General features: G+C 53.4%; 2 protein-coding genes across 3 annotated transcripts in view; one reads left to right on the top strand and one right to left on the bottom strand.

Annotated features, from left to right (window-relative positions):
• Nucleotides 1-14,204, top strand: part of JARID2 (jumonji and AT-rich interaction domain containing 2) — a 209,346-nt gene extending 195,142 nt beyond the window's left edge. Inside the window, exons 8-16 of the mRNA XM_028479536.2 lie at nt 708-826; nt 915-985; nt 1,660-1,774; nt 3,891-3,996; nt 4,922-5,104; nt 5,528-5,658; nt 6,251-6,434; nt 9,370-9,477; nt 12,649-14,204. Coding sequence (XP_028335337.1) covers nt 708-826; nt 915-985; nt 1,660-1,774; nt 3,891-3,996; nt 4,922-5,104; nt 5,528-5,658; nt 6,251-6,434; nt 9,370-9,477; nt 12,649-12,810 — 1,179 coding nt within the window. The 3' untranslated portion in view covers nt 12,811-14,204. The remainder of the gene's footprint in view (nt 1-707; nt 827-914; nt 986-1,659; nt 1,775-3,890; nt 3,997-4,921; nt 5,105-5,527; nt 5,659-6,250; nt 6,435-9,369; nt 9,478-12,648) is intronic.
• Nucleotides 14,205-15,199: 995 nt separating this feature from the next.
• The window catches only part of DTNBP1 (dystrobrevin binding protein 1), a 119,841-nt gene continuing 111,538 nt past the window's right edge, over nt 15,200-23,502 (bottom strand). For both annotated transcript variants that reach the window (XM_024122127.3, XM_055079529.1), the window contains 2 exons: nt 16,892-17,035; nt 15,200-15,585 (listed from right to left, as the gene is read on the bottom strand). In XM_024122127.3, the coding sequence (XP_023977895.1) occupies nt 15,368-15,585; nt 16,892-17,035 (362 nt within the window). In that variant the 3' untranslated portion in view covers nt 15,200-15,367. The remainder of the gene's footprint in view (nt 15,586-16,891; nt 17,036-23,502) is intronic.

Genomic DNA, 23,502 nt, shown 5'->3' with positions numbered 1-23,502 from the left:
GCGGCCACGGCTCACGGGCCCAGCCGCTCCGCGGCACGTGGGATCCTCCCGGACCGCGTCCCCTGCATCGGCAGGCGGACTCCCAACCCCTGCGCCACCAGGGCAGCCCTCGATGACTTTTAATTGTGGTAAAGTATGTGTAACATTTACCATTTTAGCCACAGCCATTTTTAAGTGCAGTTCAGTGGCACGGAAGTCCATTCACGTTGTTGGGTGCCCGTCGCCACCATCCATTTCCAGAACTTTTCCATCTTCCCAACCTGGAAGTCGGCTCCTGTTGAACACTGAGCCCCCGTCCTCCCTCCGCGCAGCCCGTGACACCGCCGCTCCTCTTTCTCTCTCGCTTTGACTGTCCTGAGTACCTCAGGGAGTGAAAGCACGGTATTTGTCTTTCTGAGACTGGCTTATTCCACTTGGCCTGAAGTCCTCAAGGTTCATCCATGTTGTCGCGGGTGTCAGAGTTGCCCTCCTTTTTGAGGCTGAGTCGTATTCCGTGGACGTTGTACCCGTGTTTATCCGTTTGTCCACTACGGACGTGGCTGCCTGACTGTGGGTGTGCAGTCGTCTGTCTGCAGCCCTGTCCCCCTGCGCCCTGGCGGCCGTCGCTCTGGACGAAGATGGTCCCTTCGTCTCGCGTCGTCGAGTTGAGCTGGGCCCTGCGGCCGCGGGCAGCAAGGTGCTGCTGACGGCCCCCCCTCTCCCCGCAGCAAGAGTACTGGAGGCTCGTGGAGGAGAAGGACTGCCACGTGGCTGTGCACTGCGGCAAGGTGGACACCAACACCCACGGCAGCGGCTTCCCGGTGGGAAAATCAGAACCGTTTTCAAGGTAACGTCGGACGCTCCTGCCCGTGTCCTGGGGACTGGACGGTGCCCCTCCACGCCCGTCCGTGACGCCCCTGTGCTTTCCTCTGCAGACACGGATGGAACCTCACCGTCCTCCCCAATAACACAGGCTCCATCCTGCGTCACCTTGGTGCTGTGCCTGGTAAGCCTGCCTCGGGTGGCTGTGGACCCAGCTCGCGCCTCGCGCCCTCGAGAGCTGCAGGGGAGGGGACTGCGGCGCTCGGCACGTAGAGAGAACTGGGATTGTTAGAGAAGAGAGAGGGGTCAGCATCATGACCGAAGTCGGTAAAAAATGCGGAAAGGAAAACCAAATCGCAGATCTAGAAGCTGGGCAGATGCGTAATGGCCAGCTTTCCGCCTTGGCCAATTTCAGAGCTAACGTTCCGACTCTGTGGGGCTCCTGCCTCACAGCCAGGAGGGAAACCAGTTGTCCTGGGTGTTGCGGGAAGAAGGGGCACCTGGAGGAGGTGACCAGCGTGGGTGACCCCGCGCTGGGGGGAGGGGTTACCCCGAACAAAGAGGCCCCGCTTCCTGGCTGGTGGCCAGTCGACAACCGTCGTGCTCGTGTTCCTTGGGCATCTTGCCTCTGCCTTAAGTCACTAGTTAAGATGTTCTTCCGCTACTGTTTTGTAACAGTGTCATGTGATCTTGGTTTCTGTGTAAGAAGCAGGAAAGAGCAAGTCCCTTCTTCTCACTGGGTTTTGTCTGGTTTTGAACCCCGTTTCTTGCTTTTTCTTGTTTGGGGAGAAGGTGCAGTTTCTCTTGCTGTCACCCTGAGACACTGGTCTTCACCCTGCCCTGTCCCCTTTGTTCCAGGAGTGACAATTCCCTGGCTAAATATTGGCATGGTCTTTTCTACCTCATGCTGGTCTCGAGACCAAAACCACCTTCCCTACATTGACTACTTACACACTGGTGCTGACTGCATTTGGTGAGTACGCCGGCCCCAGGCCTCCCGATGCCCTTCGCACTCACTGATGGCCGACGGCCTTGGGGGACTGACTGGGCGAGTTTGTCCCGTGTTTCCTGTCATATCAGCCTGGGGAGCTGTGTTGGAAGTCGAGCTGGTGGAGAATAGAACAGATGAGCATCTGTTCTCAGTTGCCTGTGAATACGGGGGTTTTCTTCTGTGAGGTCTTCCCCTGGTGGTTGTTGATTTCCAGGAGTTCGTTTCATAGCAGGGTCAGAAACAGTAAGAGTGCAGCCGAAAGCTGGCCGGGAGTGGCACCCAGTGCACCGACTGCACAGAGAGTAGGTCTTACTGGAAGTGGAGTCCCTGCCGTGGGAGATGCACGAGTTTGTCTGTTTCCCAGGAAGCCTCCTGCCCGGTTCCCAGGCGTGGTCCTTAACTGTTAGGCTCGCCAGCCCTGATCCAAGCTGGCTCTTCAGGTCCTTTGTTTACGACGGCAGATGGGAAATCACTGCAAGTAATCGGATGTCTTGTCGTCTCACAGGCTACCGGCACCGCATCCATCCCACACTAACTGCGTTTATTGTCCTAACGGGGTGATTAGCATCGTTTATTTAAACAAGCAAAGTCTTAGAACTAACCTTCTCCCTCCGACGAGCCAGTGTCGGCAGCAGTGTGGCCATCATGACTCGCCCTGCCTTCCGGCTGCGTCGGGGCGGGTGGCGGTCGGCGTTGAGGCGGGCAGGCCCTGTGGTTGATCTTCTGCGGCGGGGCTGGGGTCTCGGGCAGAGCTGAGGGTGGACAGCCAGACGGTCCCGCGCAGGGCGGCCGGCTGCGTGGACCCTGGGGGTGTGCGGGCCCTCCTCCAGGAGCCCCTGAGCCCTCAGCGCCGTTCCCCACGGAGACGCTGCCGGGCAGCGCCGGCCGGGGAGTCACGGGGTCCCACGCAGGCCTGTGACGGGCCCCACCGGACCCTGGGTCCTCGTCGGGAAGTGGAGTGACGTGGCCCACGCCCCACAGGGTGATGGGGTGAAAGGTCGTGGCCCCGGAGGTCGTTGTTCTGCTTGGCCGTTGAGTGAGGGGCGGCCGGATAGGATCGGAGGACTTCATGGTGTGCGGTTTTTCTTAAAACATGTGATTGAGGTTAGAAGCCCTGGATTTAAATCACAAATCCGTAACAGAATATGTTGGCATTGAAATCACAAGCACTTAAAAGAAAAGCGCCTTGGATGTGGCGAGTGCATGGTCTCGCTCAGCAGCGGAGGTCAGGACTTGATCGCTCACCTCCAGGCATTCGTCACAGGTGCCCCGCCCACCAGGCCTGGGCAGCCTGAAGCCCTTGTCGCACGGCTCCGGGGGGTCAGACGTCCCCCTGCAGCCTGCGGACTGTGGGGTTGGGAGGTCCCAGAGGAGGGGGCCTTGAGGAGGCTGCACGTGCCTGCCTTGTGTGCTGACCGCTGCCACCAGGCTCTCAGGAGTCGTAGGTGGCAGGTGTGTCCCTGCTGTGGGTCCTCCTGGGACACAGGTGACCATTCCCATTCCCCTGCTCCCTGGGATCGCACGGAGGGTCCAGGCTCTTCTGGTTGAGTTTGGGCCGTGTTTCCTCCCACCACCCTCCCGGGCTCCTTGGCTGCAGCCGGCGGGTCCGTGTTGCCTGAGCCCCAGCCCCTGTGCAGCCGCTCCCTTCACCCGACGCGGGCCCTTGTGCTGTGGGCTGTCCTGCGTGTCTCTTGTGTATTCCACACCGAATCCTAGCCCTGCAGCGTCCCCTGTCTGCTGCAGAAAAGTGTCAGGTGCCAGCCCAGCGATAAGTTACAGCTTGGGAGGCTCACAAGAGGCTTTTGAGTGTGCAGATGTGTCTGGATCTGACTTCTAGGGGCTTTTAAACATCTGCTTTTGGTTTGAAGGCTTTTTGGCTCATGCATAGGTCAGATCTGCGTATAAAAGATGAGCGTGTTTGTCTGTTGGAGTGGCCGCAGTTTGGCCACCGGGCAGAAGCGGTAGAGTTGCCCTCCCCTCCTGCACCCAAGGCCAGTTTGCAGGCTGCTGTTTGCTCATCTCTGAGGGAGCGTGGAGGATGGGCTCCCGGGCAGAGGGTCCTTGTCAACTCCTTCTGGCCTGATTCCAAACCACCCAGGTATTGCATTCCTGCTGAGGAGGAGAACAAGCTCGAGGACGTGGTGCACACCCTGCTGCAAGCCAACGGCACCCCCGGCCTGCAGATGCTCGAGAGCAACGTCATGGTACGGGGGCCAAGACAGTGGTGGAGACTGGGGTGTGTCAGGTGGCGTGGCCGACGCAGTTGTTTTATTAACGCACCCTCTTTGTCGACCTGCCCCTCAAAGGTAAAGAGGACAATGAAAAATAAATCCTCCAGGGATCCAGCATAAGCAAAATGTCCTCTCTTATGAAAACCAAACTAAAGTGCGTTCCTCTGATTGATGGCCCAGGACATGGGGCTCATGCACGTGGGGACCTTTGACTCTGTTTCCGGGCCTGGTGGTTTTGTTTTCTTTTGTTTTGTTTCTGTAAATGGCGACTGGGCTGGGCTGGGCAGCTGGACGACTGGGCCACCTGGGCCTCTGGTCAGGATCACTCAGGGATGAGCACAGCGGCTGCTGACCCTATTTTCAGACAGTCGTGAGCCTGCTGAGCTGCCGGGAACCTCTTTAGTCTAGAATTGTGTTCTGACAACCTGAGCTCAAGGCTTTTCTGGGCTCCGCTGACCCTGCCTGGGTCTCCTTTCGCCCCTGGGCCCGCCTCACTCTGGGTTTGGCTCGGAGAAGGTGCGCAGCGGCCCCTCCGGGGGGGCCCACAGCCCCTGTCCTGTGCACACGGATCCCGGTCCAACCCGGTCAGGGCCCGTGGGGACACGGGGCGCTCACGGCGGCCACGCCTTTGCCTGAATCGTCGTCGCTCTTGGGCCTGCATCCGTTTAGAACTTCCTCCTCCTTTGTTTAGGAGTTATGTCTCTATTTTCTAAAGGAGAAACAAAACGTCTTTCATACGAAACGTAATCTGTGTCGGGAGCAGGCTTAAGCCCCCGATGCCCCGTCTGGAGGGCAGGTGTGCTGGCAGGCTGTCGCGGAAGGAGCTCCGGACGGTGGGAGGGAGGCACCCAGGAGGGCAGCCCTTGGTGGGCGTGCGGCTCAGCCCTCGTCTCCACAGATCTCCCCGGAGGTGCTGTGCAGGGAGGGGATCAAGGTGCACAGGACCGTGCAGCAGAGCGGCCAGTTCGTCGTCTGCTTCCCGGGATCCTTTGTGTCCAAAGTGTGTTGCGGCTACAGCGTCTCTGAGACCGTGCACTTCGCCACCACCCAGTGGACGAGTATGGGCTTCGAGACGGCCAAGGTAGGCAGGCGGCCCTTGGCACGCGTCCCTGTGCGTGTGTCTGTGTGTAGATAATGTTTAATTCCAAAGTGAGTCTTGGAAACCTGAGTTGGCTGAGAGTTTTTTTTAGGGAGGGAGAGCTGTTACAGGTCGACTGTATCATGAAAGTCGTCGAGCTCTGTTACTGACCCACGCGGTACTGGGAGGTCAATACTGAAGGTGTTTAAGGCAAACACTGTCCTCGGCTGGCGGAGCCACGAGTACCTGGTGTCTGGTGTCTTTCTCCAGGGAGACACGATTGTCGTACAGTTTTCAATTGCTTTGAATCCAGATGGAATTCAACATTTGAAAATTCCGATAGCGACCCCTCCCCAGTAAAGAAAGCCCTTGACAGCTGCCTAGCATTGAAAATCTGCCCTAAAGGGACGCGACTGCCCCTTGCAGGAGATGAAGCGTCGCCGCATAGCTAAGCCGTTCTCCATGGAGAAGTTACTCTACCAGATCGCACAAGCGGAAGCGAAAAAGGAAAACGGTCCCACTCTCAGTACCATCTCAGCCCTTCTGGACGAGCTCAGGTAACACAGGACCCCCGGGGCCCAGGCTGGGCGGGATGGGGGTGCGGCCCGTCCTCTGTGGGAAACCGCCGGCCACCAGCTCGGAGCTGCAGGGCCCGCCTGGGGCTTGGCCAGCGGGCGAAGACTTTGGGGTGCCGACGCTGCAGCAGGTGCACCCTCTTTGTGGAAATGGACAGGAGGTGGCTCCTGAGCCCCTGGCCTCACGGGTCCTGGGTGCCCCTCGCCAGCGAGGAAGCCCTGGGAAGGAGCAGACGGGGCAGGAATTGCAGTGACCGTCTGCCTGGCTTCCCACGTGACCTGCAGAGGCTCAGCGGAGCTGGTGGACAGCACACGACTTCACGCGCTTGTTGACCCTCTGATTCCGACATCGGCAGATAGCTTGTCACATCCGTCCTTGGCCCGGGCGTGGGGGCACCCTGGCTGGCACTGGGTGCTTTGCCCTGGTTTCACCGCAGGCAGGGTCCGGCCATTCGAGAGCCCTTGGGGGTGGTCTGGCCCTTCGACTTTGGACACAGGCTCCAGGTGGGGAAGCTGGGCCCCAAGGTTCCGCGGCCCAGCCGCTCGGCGCCCTGAGCCTCGTGTGTCTGGACAGGGACACGGAGCTGCGGCAGCGGCGGCAGCTGTTCGAGGCCGGCCTCCACTCCTCCGCCCGCTACGGCAGCCACGAGGGCAGCAGTGCCGCGCCCGACGGGAAGAAAAAGCCTCGGAAGTGGCTGCAGCTGGAGACCTCGGAGAGGAGGTGTCAGATCTGTCAGCACCTGTGCTACCTGTCCATGGTGAGCCCCCGCCTCCCTCGGGGCTGCTGCTCCGTCTCCCTGACCCCCAGCTCGGCCTTTCTCTGTCCCCCGCCCATCCTCCCTCAAGCAGCTGCCCTGCGGAGACGTGCGCCCCCACCCCCCACCCCCCACCCCGTCTCTTTCCTTGTCTCTCTTGGCCTCTCTTCAGCCATGTGACTGATCTTGTTGCCCCGTGGACTCTGAAATCTGTCTGGTTAAAGCAGCACCTCCTATCCCCAGCCTCCCTGTGTCTGGTCCTGGCTGGAAGGCAGCCCCCTGAGCTGCCGCAGTCCAGCCCGTCTGCATTCCTTCTTGGTCGCTCCTGCAGCCTCCTTGAGGGGCTGATCCAGCCCAGCCTGGGGCTGTGTTACATGCTTAGCGTCCCTATGCCGACCCCATCCCAGGCCAGAGGGGACCCCCCCATCCACAAGCCTTGCTGGACGGCCAGCTGGACGGTGCAGACCCGCCTCTCGCCTCCCGTGGGCAGCTGCCCTGACACAGGTCTCTGTAGACGCAGGAACGCCCCCCACTGCTGTGGCCTCAGCCGGTGCCATTGCCCTCTTCCCCGCCTGTGCAGAATCCCCCTCCCGAGAGAGAGAGAAGCCTAGGTAGTAAGTGCCCGCCCCACGCCCGGCGCGATGTCCCACTCGTGCGTCCCCACCAGCCCCACGCGGCCACCGAGGTGCAGAGCGGCAAGCGCGTCCCAGGTCTGACTGCTGGCCTCCTGGCCGCGTGACTGTGAGGCCATCTCACCCGCTTGCCCTGCGTCCCCGGCACCCCTCCGGCCGCCCTGCAGAGAACGGGACTACGTGGCCACTCCCGCTGAACCAGATGCCCTTTGTCACACGTGAGACGTCAGAGCAGTGAGAAATGATGGAAGGGATACTGTAATAGTTGGCCAGGGCTGCCGTATCGGAGCACCACCGACTGCTGCCTTGAGCAACAGAAGTCCCTTTTCTCATAGTTCTACAGGGTGGAAGTCCAAGGTCAAGGTGTCACCAGGGTTGGCTTCCTCTGAGGCCTCTGCTTGGATCGTAGACGGTCGCTTTGCCCTGTGGACTCACAGGGCCTTTCCTCTGTGTGCTTCTGTGTGTTAATCTCTTGTTGTTAAAAGGACGTAAGTCATATTGGACTAGAACCCACCTTTACCACCTCAGTTTCCCTGATTGTGCCTTTGAAGGCTCTCTCTCCAAATAAGCCACCTCCGGAGTTACTGAGGGTTAGGACTTCACTGTCTGAATTTGGGGAGGGGGGGTAATAATTTCGTCCATAACCACCACGCATCTCACTTTACATATTTTCTTCTATCTAGCTTTCTTTTCCCAGAGGCTTTTTAAAGGATACAGTCAAGAACCATGCTGTCTTTAAAACAAACAAGTCATAAGAATTTCCCCAGATCTTAAAAATGTTTTGTGAACGTCGCTCATAAAAGCCGCATAGTTCTGTGTTCGTTCCTCTTGCATTAGAATGGAGTTATTCTCGTGGGAAACAATCATCGTGTATTTCCCATGAGCCTGGGTGACTCTGTTGTGACCTCATGTGGCCCTGGTCCCTTCCCGTGGGCTCCAAAAACGGGCAGTGTGTGGGCTCATTTTTAGGCTGTCCCTCCGAAAGCTGTACCTTGAGAGTTGTCACCAGGATTTCTTAGCCAGAATGTTATTTTAAAAAGCACATATCCTGAATACATAGGTAAAAATTGAGGTTCTATTTATATATGCTTTTCATTGCTTAGGTACTAAGGGGTTTATATGTTTTTGTTCACTGTTTCGTATTTATGTCTGTTCCTGTCCTCAGCCCCGGGTGATGTGTTTGTGCCAATAAGTGTCATTTCCTTATTCCTACAGCTTGTTTTTTTCGTTTCTTTGTTTATAAATTTATGTAGTTTTTATTTATTTATTTTTGGCTGCATTGGGTCTCTGTTGCTGTGCGCGGGCTTTCTCCAGTTGCGGTGAGCGGGGGCTACTCTTCGTTGTGGTGCACGGGCTTCTCATCGCGGTGGCTTCTCTGGTTGCGGAGCACGGGCTGTAGAGCGCAGGCTCAGTAGTTGTGGCGCATCGGCTTAGTTGCTCCGCGGCATGTGGGATCTTCCCGGACCAGGGCTTGAACCCGTGTCCCCTGCATCGGCAGGCAGATTCTTAACCACTGCGCCACCAGGGAAGCTCCCAGCTTGTTTTCTTGTCTTTGCTTAGAAACAATGAAGATAAGAAACCTAGGTCTTTCCCTTGAATCCATATGAAAAGACCTGTGACGCTTTTGCATCTGGTGTGTCAAGGCAGCATTTTCGCATTGTTTACACTGAGTGAGACCAGGACAGGGAGTCAGGGTTGGGGGGAGGGATGCCCCCCCCCCCCCCCCCCACCACCACACACACACAGCTCTGAGCAGCTGCGGGGCCTCGGCCCATCCCCGGTGCCAGCGCATCCTCAGGGCAGCTGCAGGCCGGAGATCCAGGCTCGCGTGGCGAGGATCAGGAACCGTGCTGGCTGGAGTGTGGACAGAGGTGCTGCCTCCCGAGGTGGTGTCAACCACTTGGACCAACCGAGCCGCCCAAGAGCAGGAGAAACACGTGTTGTCGCCGAAGTGTCCAGGGTGTGGCCATTCTGGCACCTTTTGTACCCGAAGTCTCAGGAGCGCTCAGAACCCTCAGCCCCCGTCCACCAGCCCGCTGCGCTCAGACCCTCTGGCGGGAAAGGGCACAGGAGCCAAGAGGGCCCTCGAGGCCTCTGGGTGCAGCTCAGAGATGGTCACTTACTTGTTTCCTGGTTGATCATCCCGGTCCCGGTGACTTCTTGTTGTTCTCGTCGGTATCCCGTGTCTCTGGGTCACAGACGCCCCTGGCCTGGGCGGTGGCCTCCCACGCTCTGCTCCCGGGACACCCCCCCCCCCGTCCCCCACACCCGAGTCCCCTCAGCCTCGGGTGCCTCTCGTCCCGCAGGTCGTGCAGGAGAGCGAGAATGTGGTCTTCTGCCTGGAGTGCGCCCTGCGCCACGTGGAGAAGCAGAAGTCCTGCCGCGGTCTGAAGCTCATGTACCGCTACGACGAGGTCAGTGCCTCGCGGGGTGGCAGCGCTCCCCTGCCCGCATGGTCCGTGTCACAGCTCTTGTCGTGACCGCGTGCAGCCGGCCTGCTTCCAGGCGCCTTCTGGCCGGACGGAGCCTGACGTGGTGGGAAGGTAGCTCCTTGCGCCAGGATGGGGGAGTGGGCAGGTCCGGCTTGAGTTCCACTGGCCTGGAGAAACCAGGAGCTGAGGCTGCAGGGATTTTTGTCCTTGTCCGCGCTTTGTCGTGCCCCAGCGAGCCTGTCTGCAGCGCGCTCAGCTCTGCTTTCCCTCCTGGCCTCGGTGCCTCGGTTCTTCAGGAGTTCGGTTTCGGGGCGTGGCTGCCCCACTGTCTGGAGGGGACTGTGCCGTCACCTCCAGTCGGGGCCCAGATCCCGAGGGGACAGCGCGGGACAGACCGAGACCGAAATCGGCAGGGCCAAGCCAGGGCTGCCCTTCCCTCCAGGCCGAGGCCCGCTTCAGGGGCCTCGCGGCTGCGTCCTCAGAGCAGCCCGACCTTGGGGCCCCGGGACTCGGCCTGAGGAGCCTTCCTGGCCCCGGCCCCGCGGGGTCTCTGGGACACGAAGTGCCGACCGCTGTGCCCGTCCGCGCGTGTCGGCGTCCCTCCCCCGCAGCTGCCAGCGGTTCTGCTGTGGGTCCGCGCGTGGTAAACTGCAGAGCCTGCGGCCACTTGCTGAGCTGCGGGCAGCGCCCGAGGGGGCGGCCCTGGGAGCGCCAGGGGCCTCGGCAGACACGGAGCCTTTCACTTTTTGCTCCCGAAGGTTTCACCTTCTGACTAAAGCCCAGTTCCACCCTCTCTGAAAACCGCAGCCGTCCCCAGAGGCGGGTCCGTGTGAGGTGCTTTCTGTGTTGGCTGGTCTCCACTGCCCGCTAGGTGCCCCCATGGGGAGGGCGCTTCTTCAGCCGGCACGGAGCACCCAGGGCTCCGCTCCCAGAGCAGCCTGTCTCGTCTCATCACGTGTGTTTTACGTACTTCCAGGCTGCTCTGCGATTGCATTTCCGGGTACAAGCTCGCGGCTCCGGAGACACGTGGCCCTTTTACTCCTTGACTGACCCGGAGTCCTTTTTGGGTGGGGTCACCTTGGGAGACTGCTCTGGGGACCCCGTTGCCCCTCCTGGCCCGCCCTCTTCCAGAGAAGCGTCCTTCTCCCTGTGGTGTCCGGCCGCGAGCCCCTCTCTGAGGGCAGAACCTGCCGGCCCCTCCATCCCCACTGCCCCCCAAACCTGGGGCGGTCAGTCCCACGTCAGGCGGCCTCATCCAGCCATCACACATGGCAGCCCTGGGCAGGGCCGGGCCGGGTGCCCCGGGAGGCGATGGGAGCGCCTGTGGGGTGTCAGGCTGTGGTCAGACTTGATCAGAAGCCTTTGGCTAAATTGTAAGATTGGAAAGCTGAAAATAGATCTCTTTGCATCTTCTTTGTTTTTAAAGAGCATGTTCAGCGAAGGCAATAACCACTTTCCCCTCCCTGCTTCTTCACTTGAACAGCAAATGTCAGAACACGGTTAAAAATAAACCCTCGTGTCTGAGTCAGAGCATCTCTGGCAACTCGCAGGGTACAGCCGGCGGCGCTGGGGCTTCTCGAGATGATTCTGAAGCTCGACAAAACGTGGGTTAGTTTCCACCTCCAGCCCATCTTGGAGCTAGGTGTCTTGATGTGACCAAAATCCTGGAAAAGAATCACATATGTAGGGTCTGTCGGTCTGAAGCTTAATCATTGGTTCTCACGCACAGGGAAGAGAAAAGGTTTTGTAAGCCTCCTACTTTGCCAGTGGCCTGTTTTAGTAAATGAAAATCACAAGTCAGTTCCCTATTGAGTTGAACTGTATTTTTTTTTTTTTTTTTTTTTTTTTTTATTGGGGAACTTCCAGCTCTGGGTTGGATCTCAGAAATGGCTTTTGAGAGCACAGCTCTGGTCTGAGCCCCGGTGCCCAGCAGTCAGACCCCTCTGTCCAGCCGTTCGGTCACACAGGTGCGGGCGGGCGGCTGCCTCCTCGGAACCCCCTGCTGCCCAGGTGGCTTTAGCTGCAGGTAACTGGGCTTTAATGAAGCTCATGTTTGTTCTTCATTAGCATGTGTATCATAAGTGCTTTAAGTGGCCCAACGATGTTTGCAGTGCCTGGGAGCAGGCCTGGGCCTGGACTAGGCTGACCCTCAGGCTTGAGTGAAGGAGTGGCCTCCTGTCACCGTGTCCTCCTGGTCCATCCGTCCCTGGCTCTAGCAGGTGCTCTGGAGTGTATGTCAGAACATGGGCCATTTTAATACTCCTCCCCGTGGTTTCTTTTAAAACTGGATGGTTGCGAGTTGTGTTAAAGTTACACATGTATTTTTGACGCCAACAGATAGATGGTTCTCTTGTTCCCTTTGTTCTCGCCCCTTCGCTGAGTAGGGAACGAGAAACGTTTATAGACACATGTTTGTATTCATCTGCAAGAGCAGTTTAAGTAGGCTCCAGAGTAGCCAGAGAGAGCAACAAGCAGCCCCCAGGCATTTGTCACCGTGCAGGGAGCCAGGTGAGAGGCCCTGGGCCCTCAGGCCTGAGTCTCCCCTCACTTCCCAGCCCTCCCCTTCCTGCTGGGGCCCCGGGCGGCCTCTCAGCCCTGAGGAGGTGCCCAGGTGGCGGCAGTGGGAAGCCTGCTGCTGTGTTGTCTCGGCGGCGAGGGACCTCGTGGACATGGGTGAAGGTACAGACCAGACGGGAAAGCAGCTCTAAGGAAACAGCCCCACGCTTACTCTGGTTTCGGGGCTGCAGGTATTTCAGGGCTTTCAGCTCGTGAACGTTTGGACTTTACAGCCACCAGGGGGCGCCCCTGGGCTCCCTGGAGGGGAAAGTGGGGTTAGGAAGCTGCCCATCAGGAGGAAGGGACTAGGCGTTCCGTTTCCTTGGCTTCCAGATGAGAAAAGGCAGGTTTCTCCCCGAGGAGGAGTGTTTCGTTTAGGTGCCTGGCCAGGGGACCTCGGTCTCGGGAAGTTGTTGTCCTAACCAGCTCCCAGGCCGCCGCACCCGGGAACCTCGGGGCGGATTTCCAAGGCCACCCAGCCCTCCCCAACCCCCTCGGTGCCGCTCTGACGTGGTTTGATGAAGGTGACTCCCTTGGGGGTTCCTGGCGACGCTCTTCTGTTGGCTAATCCTGTGTCTTCCTTTCAACCCGAAACAGGAACAAATTATCAGCCTGGTCAATCAGATCTGTGGCAAGGTATCTGGTAAAAACGGCAGCATTGAGAACTGTCTCGGTAAACCCACACCAAAAAGAGGGCCCCGCAAGAGAGCGACGGTGGACGTGCCGCCCTCCCGGCTCGCCGCTGCCTCCTCCTCGTGAAGACGCCAGCACCGTGGGCCGGGGATAGATATTTTTCTGTAATTATTATATTCTAGTTTGGAGTACTGGCTGTAGGATACAAGCTGTCTTTGCACTAGCTCTGAAGAAGATTTTCTTCTGGTTTTAGAGAACTAATTTTGTTTTAGCATTAAACTGTTGAACTTTTTTTGTACTTAGAATACCTAGATACTGCAGTCAGATTTTTGAAACTGCCGTATATTCACTGTTTTAAAACCCTTGAGGGGCTGTTATTAATTTGTATCGCCCCTTGTGGCTGACAAAAGCCTTTTTGTTTGATTTTTGTTTTTTGTTTTTTGGTTTTGTTTTTTTTTGTAATTGTTGTTGGGGGAAAAAAAGGCTTTTTAACCCAGTTTTGAAGAGGGTGAAGTTTGGAGAACAAATTTTAAAACCATCAGTAATGTGAGCAGATTTTTTTCTAGAGAGGAAAAGGGATAGGAGACACACACACACACACACACACACACACACACACACACACACACGAAAGAAATGGCTTTACTTTGGCTGTCTTTTCTTCTGTCGTGTGCAGGATGTTTGTAATTGTTAAAACCGGAGAATCCCCATTTTGTTTCTTTGGGCGGTTATGGCAGCTGAAGGTGGACGTTGTTTCCTAACCATAGGCAAAATGAGGAGGTCGGAGTGACTAGGTTCTCTTTACCAGCACATCACTATGCATCTGTTTAAGGAAAGAGAAGAAAAAGACTGCCTGCCTTGGAGGGGGTCACGTGAGGGAAACCTGTGCCTGATTTCATTAGGAAATCCATTCTGTTATTTTTTGGTGCTGTTGGCTACTTTATCAAAAAACCCTTCAATAGCATCCTTAAGAAAAAAAAAAAAGGAAAAAAGTGATTGAAGCCGTTAAGTGCTTCTTTGTCATGGATGTGCAATCTTTCTAACATTCCGTCTTCATCTCACAGCTTGTTGTTTTACACCTTCACAGGTCAGCATTAATCTTTCTTTTTAAACTCGTTTTGTTGGTGATCACATCTAGAGCCACTAGGAGGTCTGCCGTTCTTTTTGAATGTGAAAATGTATCTGCCCTCATCTGGTCTATTTTTTCTCTTCATGTTGTAACAAAAAGAAAAAAAAAAATCCCGTCCCTTTTGTACATACGCCTGTAAATTGTTTTAAATACTTGAGCCTTTTTCTGGGTGGGGGAGGGGAGGGGGTGAGAAGACGAGATGAAGAAAAGCCTTACACTTCAGTTTCTTCATCGGTTGGATTGGATGCTTACAGGGTTTTTCTTGTAACATTTATAAGTGCTGCTTACATCACTGAACAACAACAAAAAAAATAATAATGGAGTAGCTGTTGCCCTTCTCCGGTTGTGTGTACAGTATGTGTGGAATAAAAAAGGGAAACTGTTTCCACAAGCCGTTCTTTGTTTCATAATTGGATTCACCGATCCCGCAGCTGCCGTGTTGCACTGAGCTCGCCGCTGGGGCTGTCAGGAGCGTCCTGTGCCACTTTGTCGGTTGTCGTTTGCAGAAGACTGAACTGTGTTGGAATATTTAACGATGACATGAGCAGAGTCGTGTTTTCCAATGTGCTGGTCCGGTTTTCATGGCCTTGCTGTGTTCTTGCCCTCTTTGGACAGTGAACTTCTGCCCACGGCTTACGGTCTGACGTCTAATTTATTAGCGCTGCTCTGCACCCCTCCCCCGGGAGGGGAGACTTCATGTTGTTTATTGCCAGTTTTTTGTTTACTTTTCAGGTTTGTACTACAAGGTTTAATAATAAAAACAAAGTTTTTTGGACACTTGTTTGTCTTGTGGAAGAGAGTGAATGAGATGTTTTCTGATACACGGGCTGAGGGGGTCTGTCCCATTGGCCAGGGAGTGGAGTGAACACCGAATTTTAATCCTTAATCTCACTTTCCCTCCGCTGGCGGTTGCCTGGATGCCCTCTGAACAAAAACCTAACGGCTGCCGTTTGCCTCTCATTTTCTGCAGGGCCCCTGGACACCAGCGTGGCCACGAGTGCAGGCCCGCAGCCACCCCTCCTCGTGCCAGCCTGCCCCTCGTCCCTGGGCTGTGAGCGAGCAGGGAGAGGGGAAAACACGTCCCCGGGGGAGCGGGGTCCCGCCAGGAGTGGGATGGCGTGGGGGCTTGACTTCGGTTTCTCTCTCTTCCTCTGGGCCCGGGTGTGGGCTCTATTACGGCAGGCCGTGCTTGTTGGACTTCATAATTTTGTAATGATCAGATGAAAACCCAAACTTGGTTAGAGCCGAGAGGAAGCACGGTTTCCTGCCTGTAAAGGGCTTTGCCATTCAGTGCTGAGCCAGTGTGGACACCTAATTTCCTGGCCTGGCCTGCACTCTGAGGCCTGCAGAACGTGTGTGTTTAGCAGCCCTTCTGTACAAATTGGCTGTGTTTGCGGTCCTCAAACTTTATTGTAGCTGTTGTTTCAGTTTCTCACACATTATTGGCAACTGTGTAAAAATCGAGAGCCTCCCTAAATCCACCTGCCTTTACCGCGGGCCTCTGGGCACAGCTGTGTCGTCCTCTGAAGGTGGCCAGAGCGCGGACGCCCGGGTTTAGGAGTCACTGTCATCGGAGTGGAAGGTGGCAAGGGCAGTGTCCACCTCCACTCCCTCCTCGTCAGACTGGACCACGGGGGACTCCCCACCTTCGCTGGGGTCCTGGGCAGTCGGGTCGGTGCAGGGGGAGGATGAGGAAGGCCGTGTGGCTCGGGATCGGGAGGCATTTGGAACCTGAAGAGTAACTGCATCCTGACCGGGGCTCGCTTCCGGCCCTGCAAAATAAAGCAGAAGCGAGCCTGTCATAAAAGTACTGCATCTGAGAACTGCCCCGAAGATGATCATTTGAACTTGCTTAGAATATAAAGCGGGTGTGAGTTCTCTGGTCCTGTGACATGCAGGCCGCAGAACCAGGCCCCATGGCAGTGCAGGAACTGCCCCCAGAAAATGCTAAGCTAGGTGATGCCAGAGGCAGCCCAGGGCCCGAGCCGACCCTTCTGCCACCTGTGACACATGGAAAGATCCCAAAACCTTTCCAGTATCCAATAAAGCACTGTGCTCAAGGCCAAACCGCGAACGCTGCGTTTCTTTGAGGAGCACTCCTGGTAACCTTGATAATCTAGATTTACCTCTTTATATCCTTTGAAATAATTCAAAGAAACGGACGTTAAGAGAAAAAACCCTTGTGGAGATCCTCTTAAAGGAATCAAAACCATACGCAGGTGATGGAGTCTCTTCCTGACCCTGGGAAGGGGCCGGCCTTCTCGGCGGGACAAGGGCCTCCCTCCCCGGGACAGCACTGCTCACGCAGTTCCCGGGGAGACGGAAGGAGCTGCTTTGTGGAGACCTGAGACACACGTGGACAGGAAGCCCCGGGCCTCAGTTGTGAGGGTGGCAGCCCATGGAGTGGGACCACCAGCTAAGGGGCAGGTGCTGCTGAAGGGCTGGCCATTCCCTCTTTTGTACGTGGAAGAAACGTAAACGCGTTCTCTGTAATGACGTGACAAAGACCACCCACCCAGAAGGAATGGTCCGAAATTTAAAATAAATTGAGTCCAGGTACAGGGCCGAAGCCTCAGTAAATACGTGCCGAATGAACATGAAATTTCAGGAAGGCATTAAATGGAGGTAACGTGCCCACAGGGTCGCAACTAATTTTTAAAATACAAACCGAGTGCTGAACACAAACCTTGGCCTTGCCCACAGCAGAGATCAAATAAATACCTGCCGAATGGAGGAGGGGGAAGCCACACAGGAGAGCTCCCACCTCCCCCAAATTCTAGTGCTTAACCACAAAAACCCCACTCAAATTAACTTCCGAGCCAGAGGAGAAAGAGCACACAATTTAAGAAAGCTCCCTGTTCACTGAAGGTATCTGGGTAAAGCACTGAGAGTCTTTGAGAAATTCATGACCACAACAGCCAGTGTTTCATTTGTCCACTTCTGTGAGGCCAGACTGCGTGTGGAACAAGAAGAGCTGTGCACGCTGTGTGCAACCGAACTGCCCTGTATCGGTTCTCCATGTGGAGGGAAGTCATGGAACTAGGTGTGACCCAGTGTGTGCAGGCTTGTCACCCCTACCTGAGACGGGGGACAGCACAGTGTTCCCCTCGCCACCGGAGTTCAGGAAGACGTCCAGGGCCTCCTGGTCAGAGATGTCCACCAGGTCCATTTGCTCCAGCATGTCCACATTGACTTCCATGGATGACAGGCTGCCCATGGGCTCTGGGGAGACCGGCACAGGAAGAGGTTAGACCTTCTGTCATTTAATAACACTTTAAAAGGTGAGCTTCCACTGTTAGGCTAAAAGCACATTGTGTTTTCTAGGTGTAAAATATCTCCCGCTACTCCAGACTTTTAAAATAGACTTTGGAGCAGTGTATCATTGACATGTCCCAGTTTCGTACTTTAAATCCATCCTAGCTTAACCCTGGTTACTATTACCTCTTACACCTGCCACAGCAGTTTTCCTTTTCACCCCCAGCCCTCTTGCTTGCAAGTGCTGCAGGTAACCCTTTTTGCATCAGACAAATTCTTGGCTTCAGAGGTGGGTGCCGACTCAGAGAGGCTGACATTCCTGCCAGACACCAGTTTTCCTTTTCACCCCCAGCCCTCTTGCTTGCAAGTGCTGCAGGTAACCTAACCCTTTCTGCATCAGACAAATTCTTGGCTTCAGAGGTGGGTGCCAACTCAGAGAGGCTGACATTCCTGCCAGACACCTCTGGCTGTGGTTGCCCCCAGCTTTACTACAATTCCATTTGGAGTCTTCTCTGCCCTTGTGACATTTCTCTAGTCTTCGTCTTAACAGCAGAGTTTGAGCATCTGCAAGCTGGCGAGTTGCAACCAAGAGCTCCCTGCAGTGAAAGCAGAGACTAGGACAAAAATCAGCCCACCAGCAGAAAGACGCTATAGGACTAGAAGTCTGAGCCTGGGCACAGTGAGGGAGGGGGGGCCTCCAGGGTCTGGCGTTCCTATTTAAACTGCCTCTGCGGTCCAGGAAACTACAAGCCAGGTAACTTAAATCATCCCAGGCATATGATGCTGCCTGTCACAAGCAAATAGAAATTTCTGGATGGGGACACATCCTTAACCCAGGGTCTCATAGGAATATAAACTCAATGCAAAATCCAATCCAAGCCGGAATTTACAGTACACATGTCACTACGAGTGAGGGTCAGCAGAAACAAAGACTATTAGCATCTTTTCCCGAGAATTCAAAGTGGCTTTAAATATTTTAAAGAAACAAAAGATTGAATCAAACAATGAACAAGGTGTCAAAAATCAGATCAGGCATTTGAAAAAAAGCCAAATAACTTCCAAATAGGAAAAATCACTGAAATTTAAAACTTCGGGCACAAGTTAAAGAGGTGAGAGCCAAATAGAAAATTAGTGAACGAAATAAACAAGTGGGAAGTATGAAAGTTTAAGAGAAATGGAAAATGCGAAAGTTTACATATTCACAGTTCCAAAATGAGAATGGAGACTAGGGACCAGCAGTATTCACAGAGGCTGATTATCTTCCAGATTTGCTGAAAGATCAGACATCCAGGATTTAGGGACAGAATATATTCCAAGCAAGACAGATGAAAGAAATCCTCACCTAATCCACTGCAGCGAAATGATGAACATCAAAGAGAAAGAGCAGATTAGGAAAGATAAGGAAATAATTAGACCTACAGCTCAACAACAGGAGTCAGAAGACAGTGGAATAATAAATTCAAAGAGGTGAGGTAAATATCATCGCTTAAGATCAAGTGTGAGATACAACTCCGCCCTAAGCCTGCTCTCAGCAAAGGTTGGGCCACAGGAGGAGGGAAGAGGGCGTGGTCCCGGGAGGGAGGCCGAAGTGCACGGAAGAGACATGTAAGTCGGTGAGTATATATAAATCTCTGAGTAAAATAATCATAATAGTATCAAATACGGGGAATTTACTCCAGCTGAATTGAAGGACTGGACGATAATGACAGGAGAGGCGGCTTGACGAGAGCCAGATCCCTGTTTTGTCTGGCAGGAAGGTGGGAATCTGATTGTCTCTGGGCACAAGAAATGAAGGCTCAGCACTAAAGCAGGTAAAGCTTGTTACAGTTGAGACATCCCACTCGAGGTGGCAACATCCAAGGCAGAGGAGCCGGGTGACATGTGCCATCAGTGTCACCCTTGGCCGCACAGGAATCACGGCCACTTCACAGGGGACACCGGGGCGGTGTTGCCCTGGGGCTCCTGCAAGGCTGACCCGTCAGAGGGACTTGAGTGCACGGGGGTCAAGCTCATGCCTCTGGGGGTTGCTCTCCTGTGGGGGAGAAGGTGGGGAAAACGCGGGTTTTCTTTGTGACTGTGGAGTCCTTGGTGGCGTTTCGGCCTGGCTTTGACTTCAGTTTTGAAAGGAGCAGAGTCTCCCTTTTTTTCTGTCTGTGCCATTCTCTTAAAGAGGGGAGAAAAATAATTGGACTAAAAGCATAGGGAACACTTGCAGGAAAATGAAAGCACCAAATAAGATGGTAACGAAGCCAGTTTTATAATCTGTTATGTGTCACATTTGGTTCATTTACATGTGCTGTGATCACTGACTGCCTGGCTTCATTACTATCATCTTATTTGGTGCTTTCTATTTTCCTGAAAATGTTTCCTATAAGTGATAAAATCTAGTTATTCTGTTTGTAAGAGACATTCCTAAAATATAAGAACAGAAATATTTTAAAAATTTAAGGAAAAACGGGAAGTGGGCAAACAACTAAACTTGAAGAACGCTGACATGGCTATATAAATATCAAAAAAAAATAGACTTGAAGGGGAAACAAAAGCATTATTGGGGTAAAACACAGCACTTAGTGGTTTTTTTTTTTGGAGGTTTATCCACACTACAGCATGTATCAGTAGTCTGTTCCTTTTTTTTTTTTTTTAAATTAATTTTATTTGTTTTTGGCTGCGTTGGGTCTTCGTTGCCATGTGCAGGCTTTCTCTAGTTGCAGCTTTTTTTTTTTTTTAAATTAATTTTATTTGTTTTTGGCTGCGTTGGGTCTTCGTTGCCATGTGCAGGCTTTCTCTAGTTGCAGCTAGTGGGAGCTACTCTTCATTGCGGTGCACGGGCTTCTCATTGCAGTGGCTTCTCTTGTTGCAGAGCACAGGCTGTAGGCACACGGGCTTCAGTAGTTGTGGCTCGCGGGCTCTAGAGCACAGGGTCAGTAGTTGTCACGCACGGGCTTAGTTGCCCCGCGGCATGTGGGATCTTCCCGGACCAGGGCTCGAACCCGTGTCCCCTGCATTGGCAGGCAGATTCTTAACCACTGCGCCACCAGGGAAGGCCCCGCTTAGTGATTTTTTTGATGGTTCAATTCACCATGAAGGTAATTCAGAATTTCTATGTGAGTATATATTTTGTGGTTATTTTTATAAAGCAAAATATGGAAGAATCACAAGGCAAGTGGTAACAAGTCCATAATCATGGGGGAAATGAGGATCTAATGTACCTCTTTGATGATTAAGCAATCCAAAATTGAGTATTAATAGGAAACATCTGAAGAAGCCAATTTAGAAGCCTTTTGAAATGGACACTTACAAACCCCCCCACCTCAATCACAACAAAGAGAACTCTCCAGACGTTGCCATGGGTCCCCAAGGGGACAAAGTTGCCCCTGGTTGAGAATCACTACTTAATGAAGAATTAAAATTAAGATAGTAAAGTTTGGCTCAAGGCCAGACAAACAGAAGACTGGAACAGAAAAGAAAGCCTAGAAAAGACTCAGTTGTACTGAAACTGACAGAAGACCGTGTGAGCAGCGGAGAGAACACTGGTGCTGAGATAGACAGTTACTGCTGTGAAGAATTAAAGTCAGATCCTTTCCTCACGATGCACACAAAAACCAACTGGATTTAGGGGCCAAATAGAAAATGGAAAACATAGAAACTTTTAGAATAAAACACAGCAGAGTATCCTTACAACTTGGAGGGAAGGAGTGCCTAAACAAGACACAAGTACAAACCATAAGCAAGAAAATAAAGTGGGCAAAGCTTAAAAATATTTTAAACACATTTAGCAAAGGCCACACTAGAATAGAGAAGCCACAGATTGAGAGAAGGTATCTGCACCAGACATCATCAGAAAAGGCCGATACCACGAGTGTAAGACTCTAAAGGAAGACAACCAACCAGTAGAAAAATGGACAATCAAGGAACTGCAGATTAAAGCCAAAATAAAGTATCATTTCATACATATAAATTTGTGAAACATTTTCACTATCTGACACTACCAAGTGTTGACAAAGCTGTGGAGTGAGTGGAGCACGCACATACAGCTTCTGGGAGACTGTAAACTGGTGTGGGTATTTGTGACAGAATCCAGTACAATTAGATATGCTTGTCCTATGACTGTGTCCTAGTTATGTACCCTAAAGAAGCGGTCCTCAAGATGTGGACCCCAGACCAGCAGCCCCAGCATCACCTGAGAACTTGTGGGAAATGCACATTCTTGGGCCCTACCCCAGACCTACTGGGTTTATCACTAGCCCAAATATCCTCCTGCCCTCCCCAGTGCCTGGGACACCCAAGGGCTGAGTCAGAGTGGCTGAGGGCACAGGGGGCACCCCTGGCTACACAAGATTTGACTGAACTACCAGCCCAGCAGAGATGCCAGGAACCCAAGGTCTAACAGTGGGAACACACAGCTACAGACAGGACATCTTCAAGGTGATGGGTGTGGTCACAACTAACTACACACTGTCAGGATACCCAGGTGCTTAGCAACAAAGTGAACGCAATAGATGTTTTTCTGAGAAAATGGGAGTCTTGTCAGGTGGAAGAGAAAACCTGCGTCAGGGTCTTACAAAACACCTCGTCACGTCCTGATGGCACTGGGAGCTGCTGGGCGTGCGTGGGTCCCAGGTGCCCGCTGCTCCTCGGCACGGGGGGCACTGCCCTCACTCCCCTCCAAGTGCACGAGGCTCCCCACTGTGGTTCCCAGCCTCACGACAGTCCCGGTGGGCACAGATGTCCCTTCACCCTTAGATCATTTTCTGGATAAAACTTTCCATGCCTTTGTCTTAACTAAGAAATGATGCTTTGGAAAGTGAGAAAAATTCAGACTGCTATTTCTGATTTAGTGGAATGAGTGTAAAATACCATGTTCACTGCAGAGATTCTTATTTTGATTGATTTTTCTAAATGAAAGAATGTTCATCCTTGGAGATGAATATGCTGTAAGAAAGGGATGTGTGACTCCCAGGCTGGGAAGTCTTAAGGGATGGCCCTGGACAGCCTTGTGTGGAGAGGCCTGTTTGTAATTTGTGAACATCTTTTCTGCTCCACTTGAAGCAGGAAGCTGAAAAGCCCAAGGCCTCCAATTTTCTTCCTCAGTGCTTTCAAAACCACACATATTGGCAATGTATGTGTGGCTCTCTTTTTTACCTTAAAAAAAAAAAAAAAAAAGCCCAACACTTTTTTGAAATTTGAAGGACATTTTTTTAGGGGCTTGAAACCATGAAAATTCAATTCCTTAATACTTAATTGCTATCTGTTCAACACATCTTGACCAAGCCCTTCCTTCTGTTTGTCCAGCACTGGGCTGTGCTGGCCACAAGGACCCAGCAATAACAGCCCATCCCTGTCTCAGCAGGCTCACGGCCAACGAAGAGGGACTTCTGAAGCTGCAGCCTCTGCTGTGTCCTCATCCCCTGAGGATTGGCTCTCCTAAGAGGCACTTTCATATTCTCTTTGCCTCTGCTGAGCACTTAGCAGGTGCTCAGGAAATGTCTGCTGAACTAAACTGAACAAGCATTAGAGTCTCTACTGCTCTTTCCTTCACCGTCCCACCTCCCCATGCCCTCTGGGCATAACGTCTTACTGTGCTCAGATCTGTGGGTCAGATTTGCCGGGGTGTGTGTGTTATGGACTAAATGTTTGGGTGTCCCCCCACCTGCCCAAATTCCTATGGTGAAGCCCTAACCCCCAGTGTGATGGTTTCTGGAGGTGGGCCTTTGGGAGGTGATTATTCTAGAGGTCATGAGGGTGGGGCCCTGAGAATGGGGTTAGTGCCCTCCTAGGAAGAGGCACCAGAGATGGAGCTCTCCCTGCTAAGTGAGGACAAGCTGCAGACCTCTCACTGGGAACCAAATCAGCCAGCACCTTGACCACAGACTTCCAGCCTCCAGCCCTGTTGTGTATAAGGTACCAGTCTGTGTTATTTTGTTATAGCAGCCCAAGCAGACTAGGGTGGTGTCCTTCTCAGCTGCTGCCCACAACATGACACAGATCCCTGGAGTGAACAGGGATGGCTCTCTCCATTACCAGCACCCAACACTAAAGAAACTGAATAGCGAACGTACTCTGAGGGAGCATGCAATCTGACTTTCCCAGATGAAGACAGACTCTCCATTAGTGGGACACATAGAGGGAGAGCTGACTGGAGATGAAGCAGTTGAACTTCAAATCTGTACCATCCACCTCAGTTTAAGAAGCACTGTCAACATAACGCATCCTTCAGTCATTCTATGTCACGCCTATTAATCTGTTTTCTCTACATTCTTTTCCTTCCTCATTCTTTGATTTCTTTAACCTCTCCTTGGGGAGCACATAGAGAAGGAAGAAACAGAGGGAGGTAACAGATAAATTGGGGGCGGCTTCCGTGAGGGGCAGGGTATGGAGAGCAAAGGCCAGGGCCAGGCAAAAGAGGAAGAATGAGCACAGAGGTTTGGGAGGAG

This window comes from Physeter macrocephalus, chromosome 18 (assembly GCF_002837175.3).
Source record: "Physeter macrocephalus isolate SW-GA chromosome 18, ASM283717v5, whole genome shotgun sequence".
NCBI classification, from domain to species: Eukaryota; Metazoa; Chordata; class Mammalia; order Artiodactyla; family Physeteridae; genus Physeter; species Physeter macrocephalus.
The sequence above is the reverse complement of the archived record's forward strand: the minus strand, read 5'-3'. Positions and strand labels throughout refer to the sequence as shown.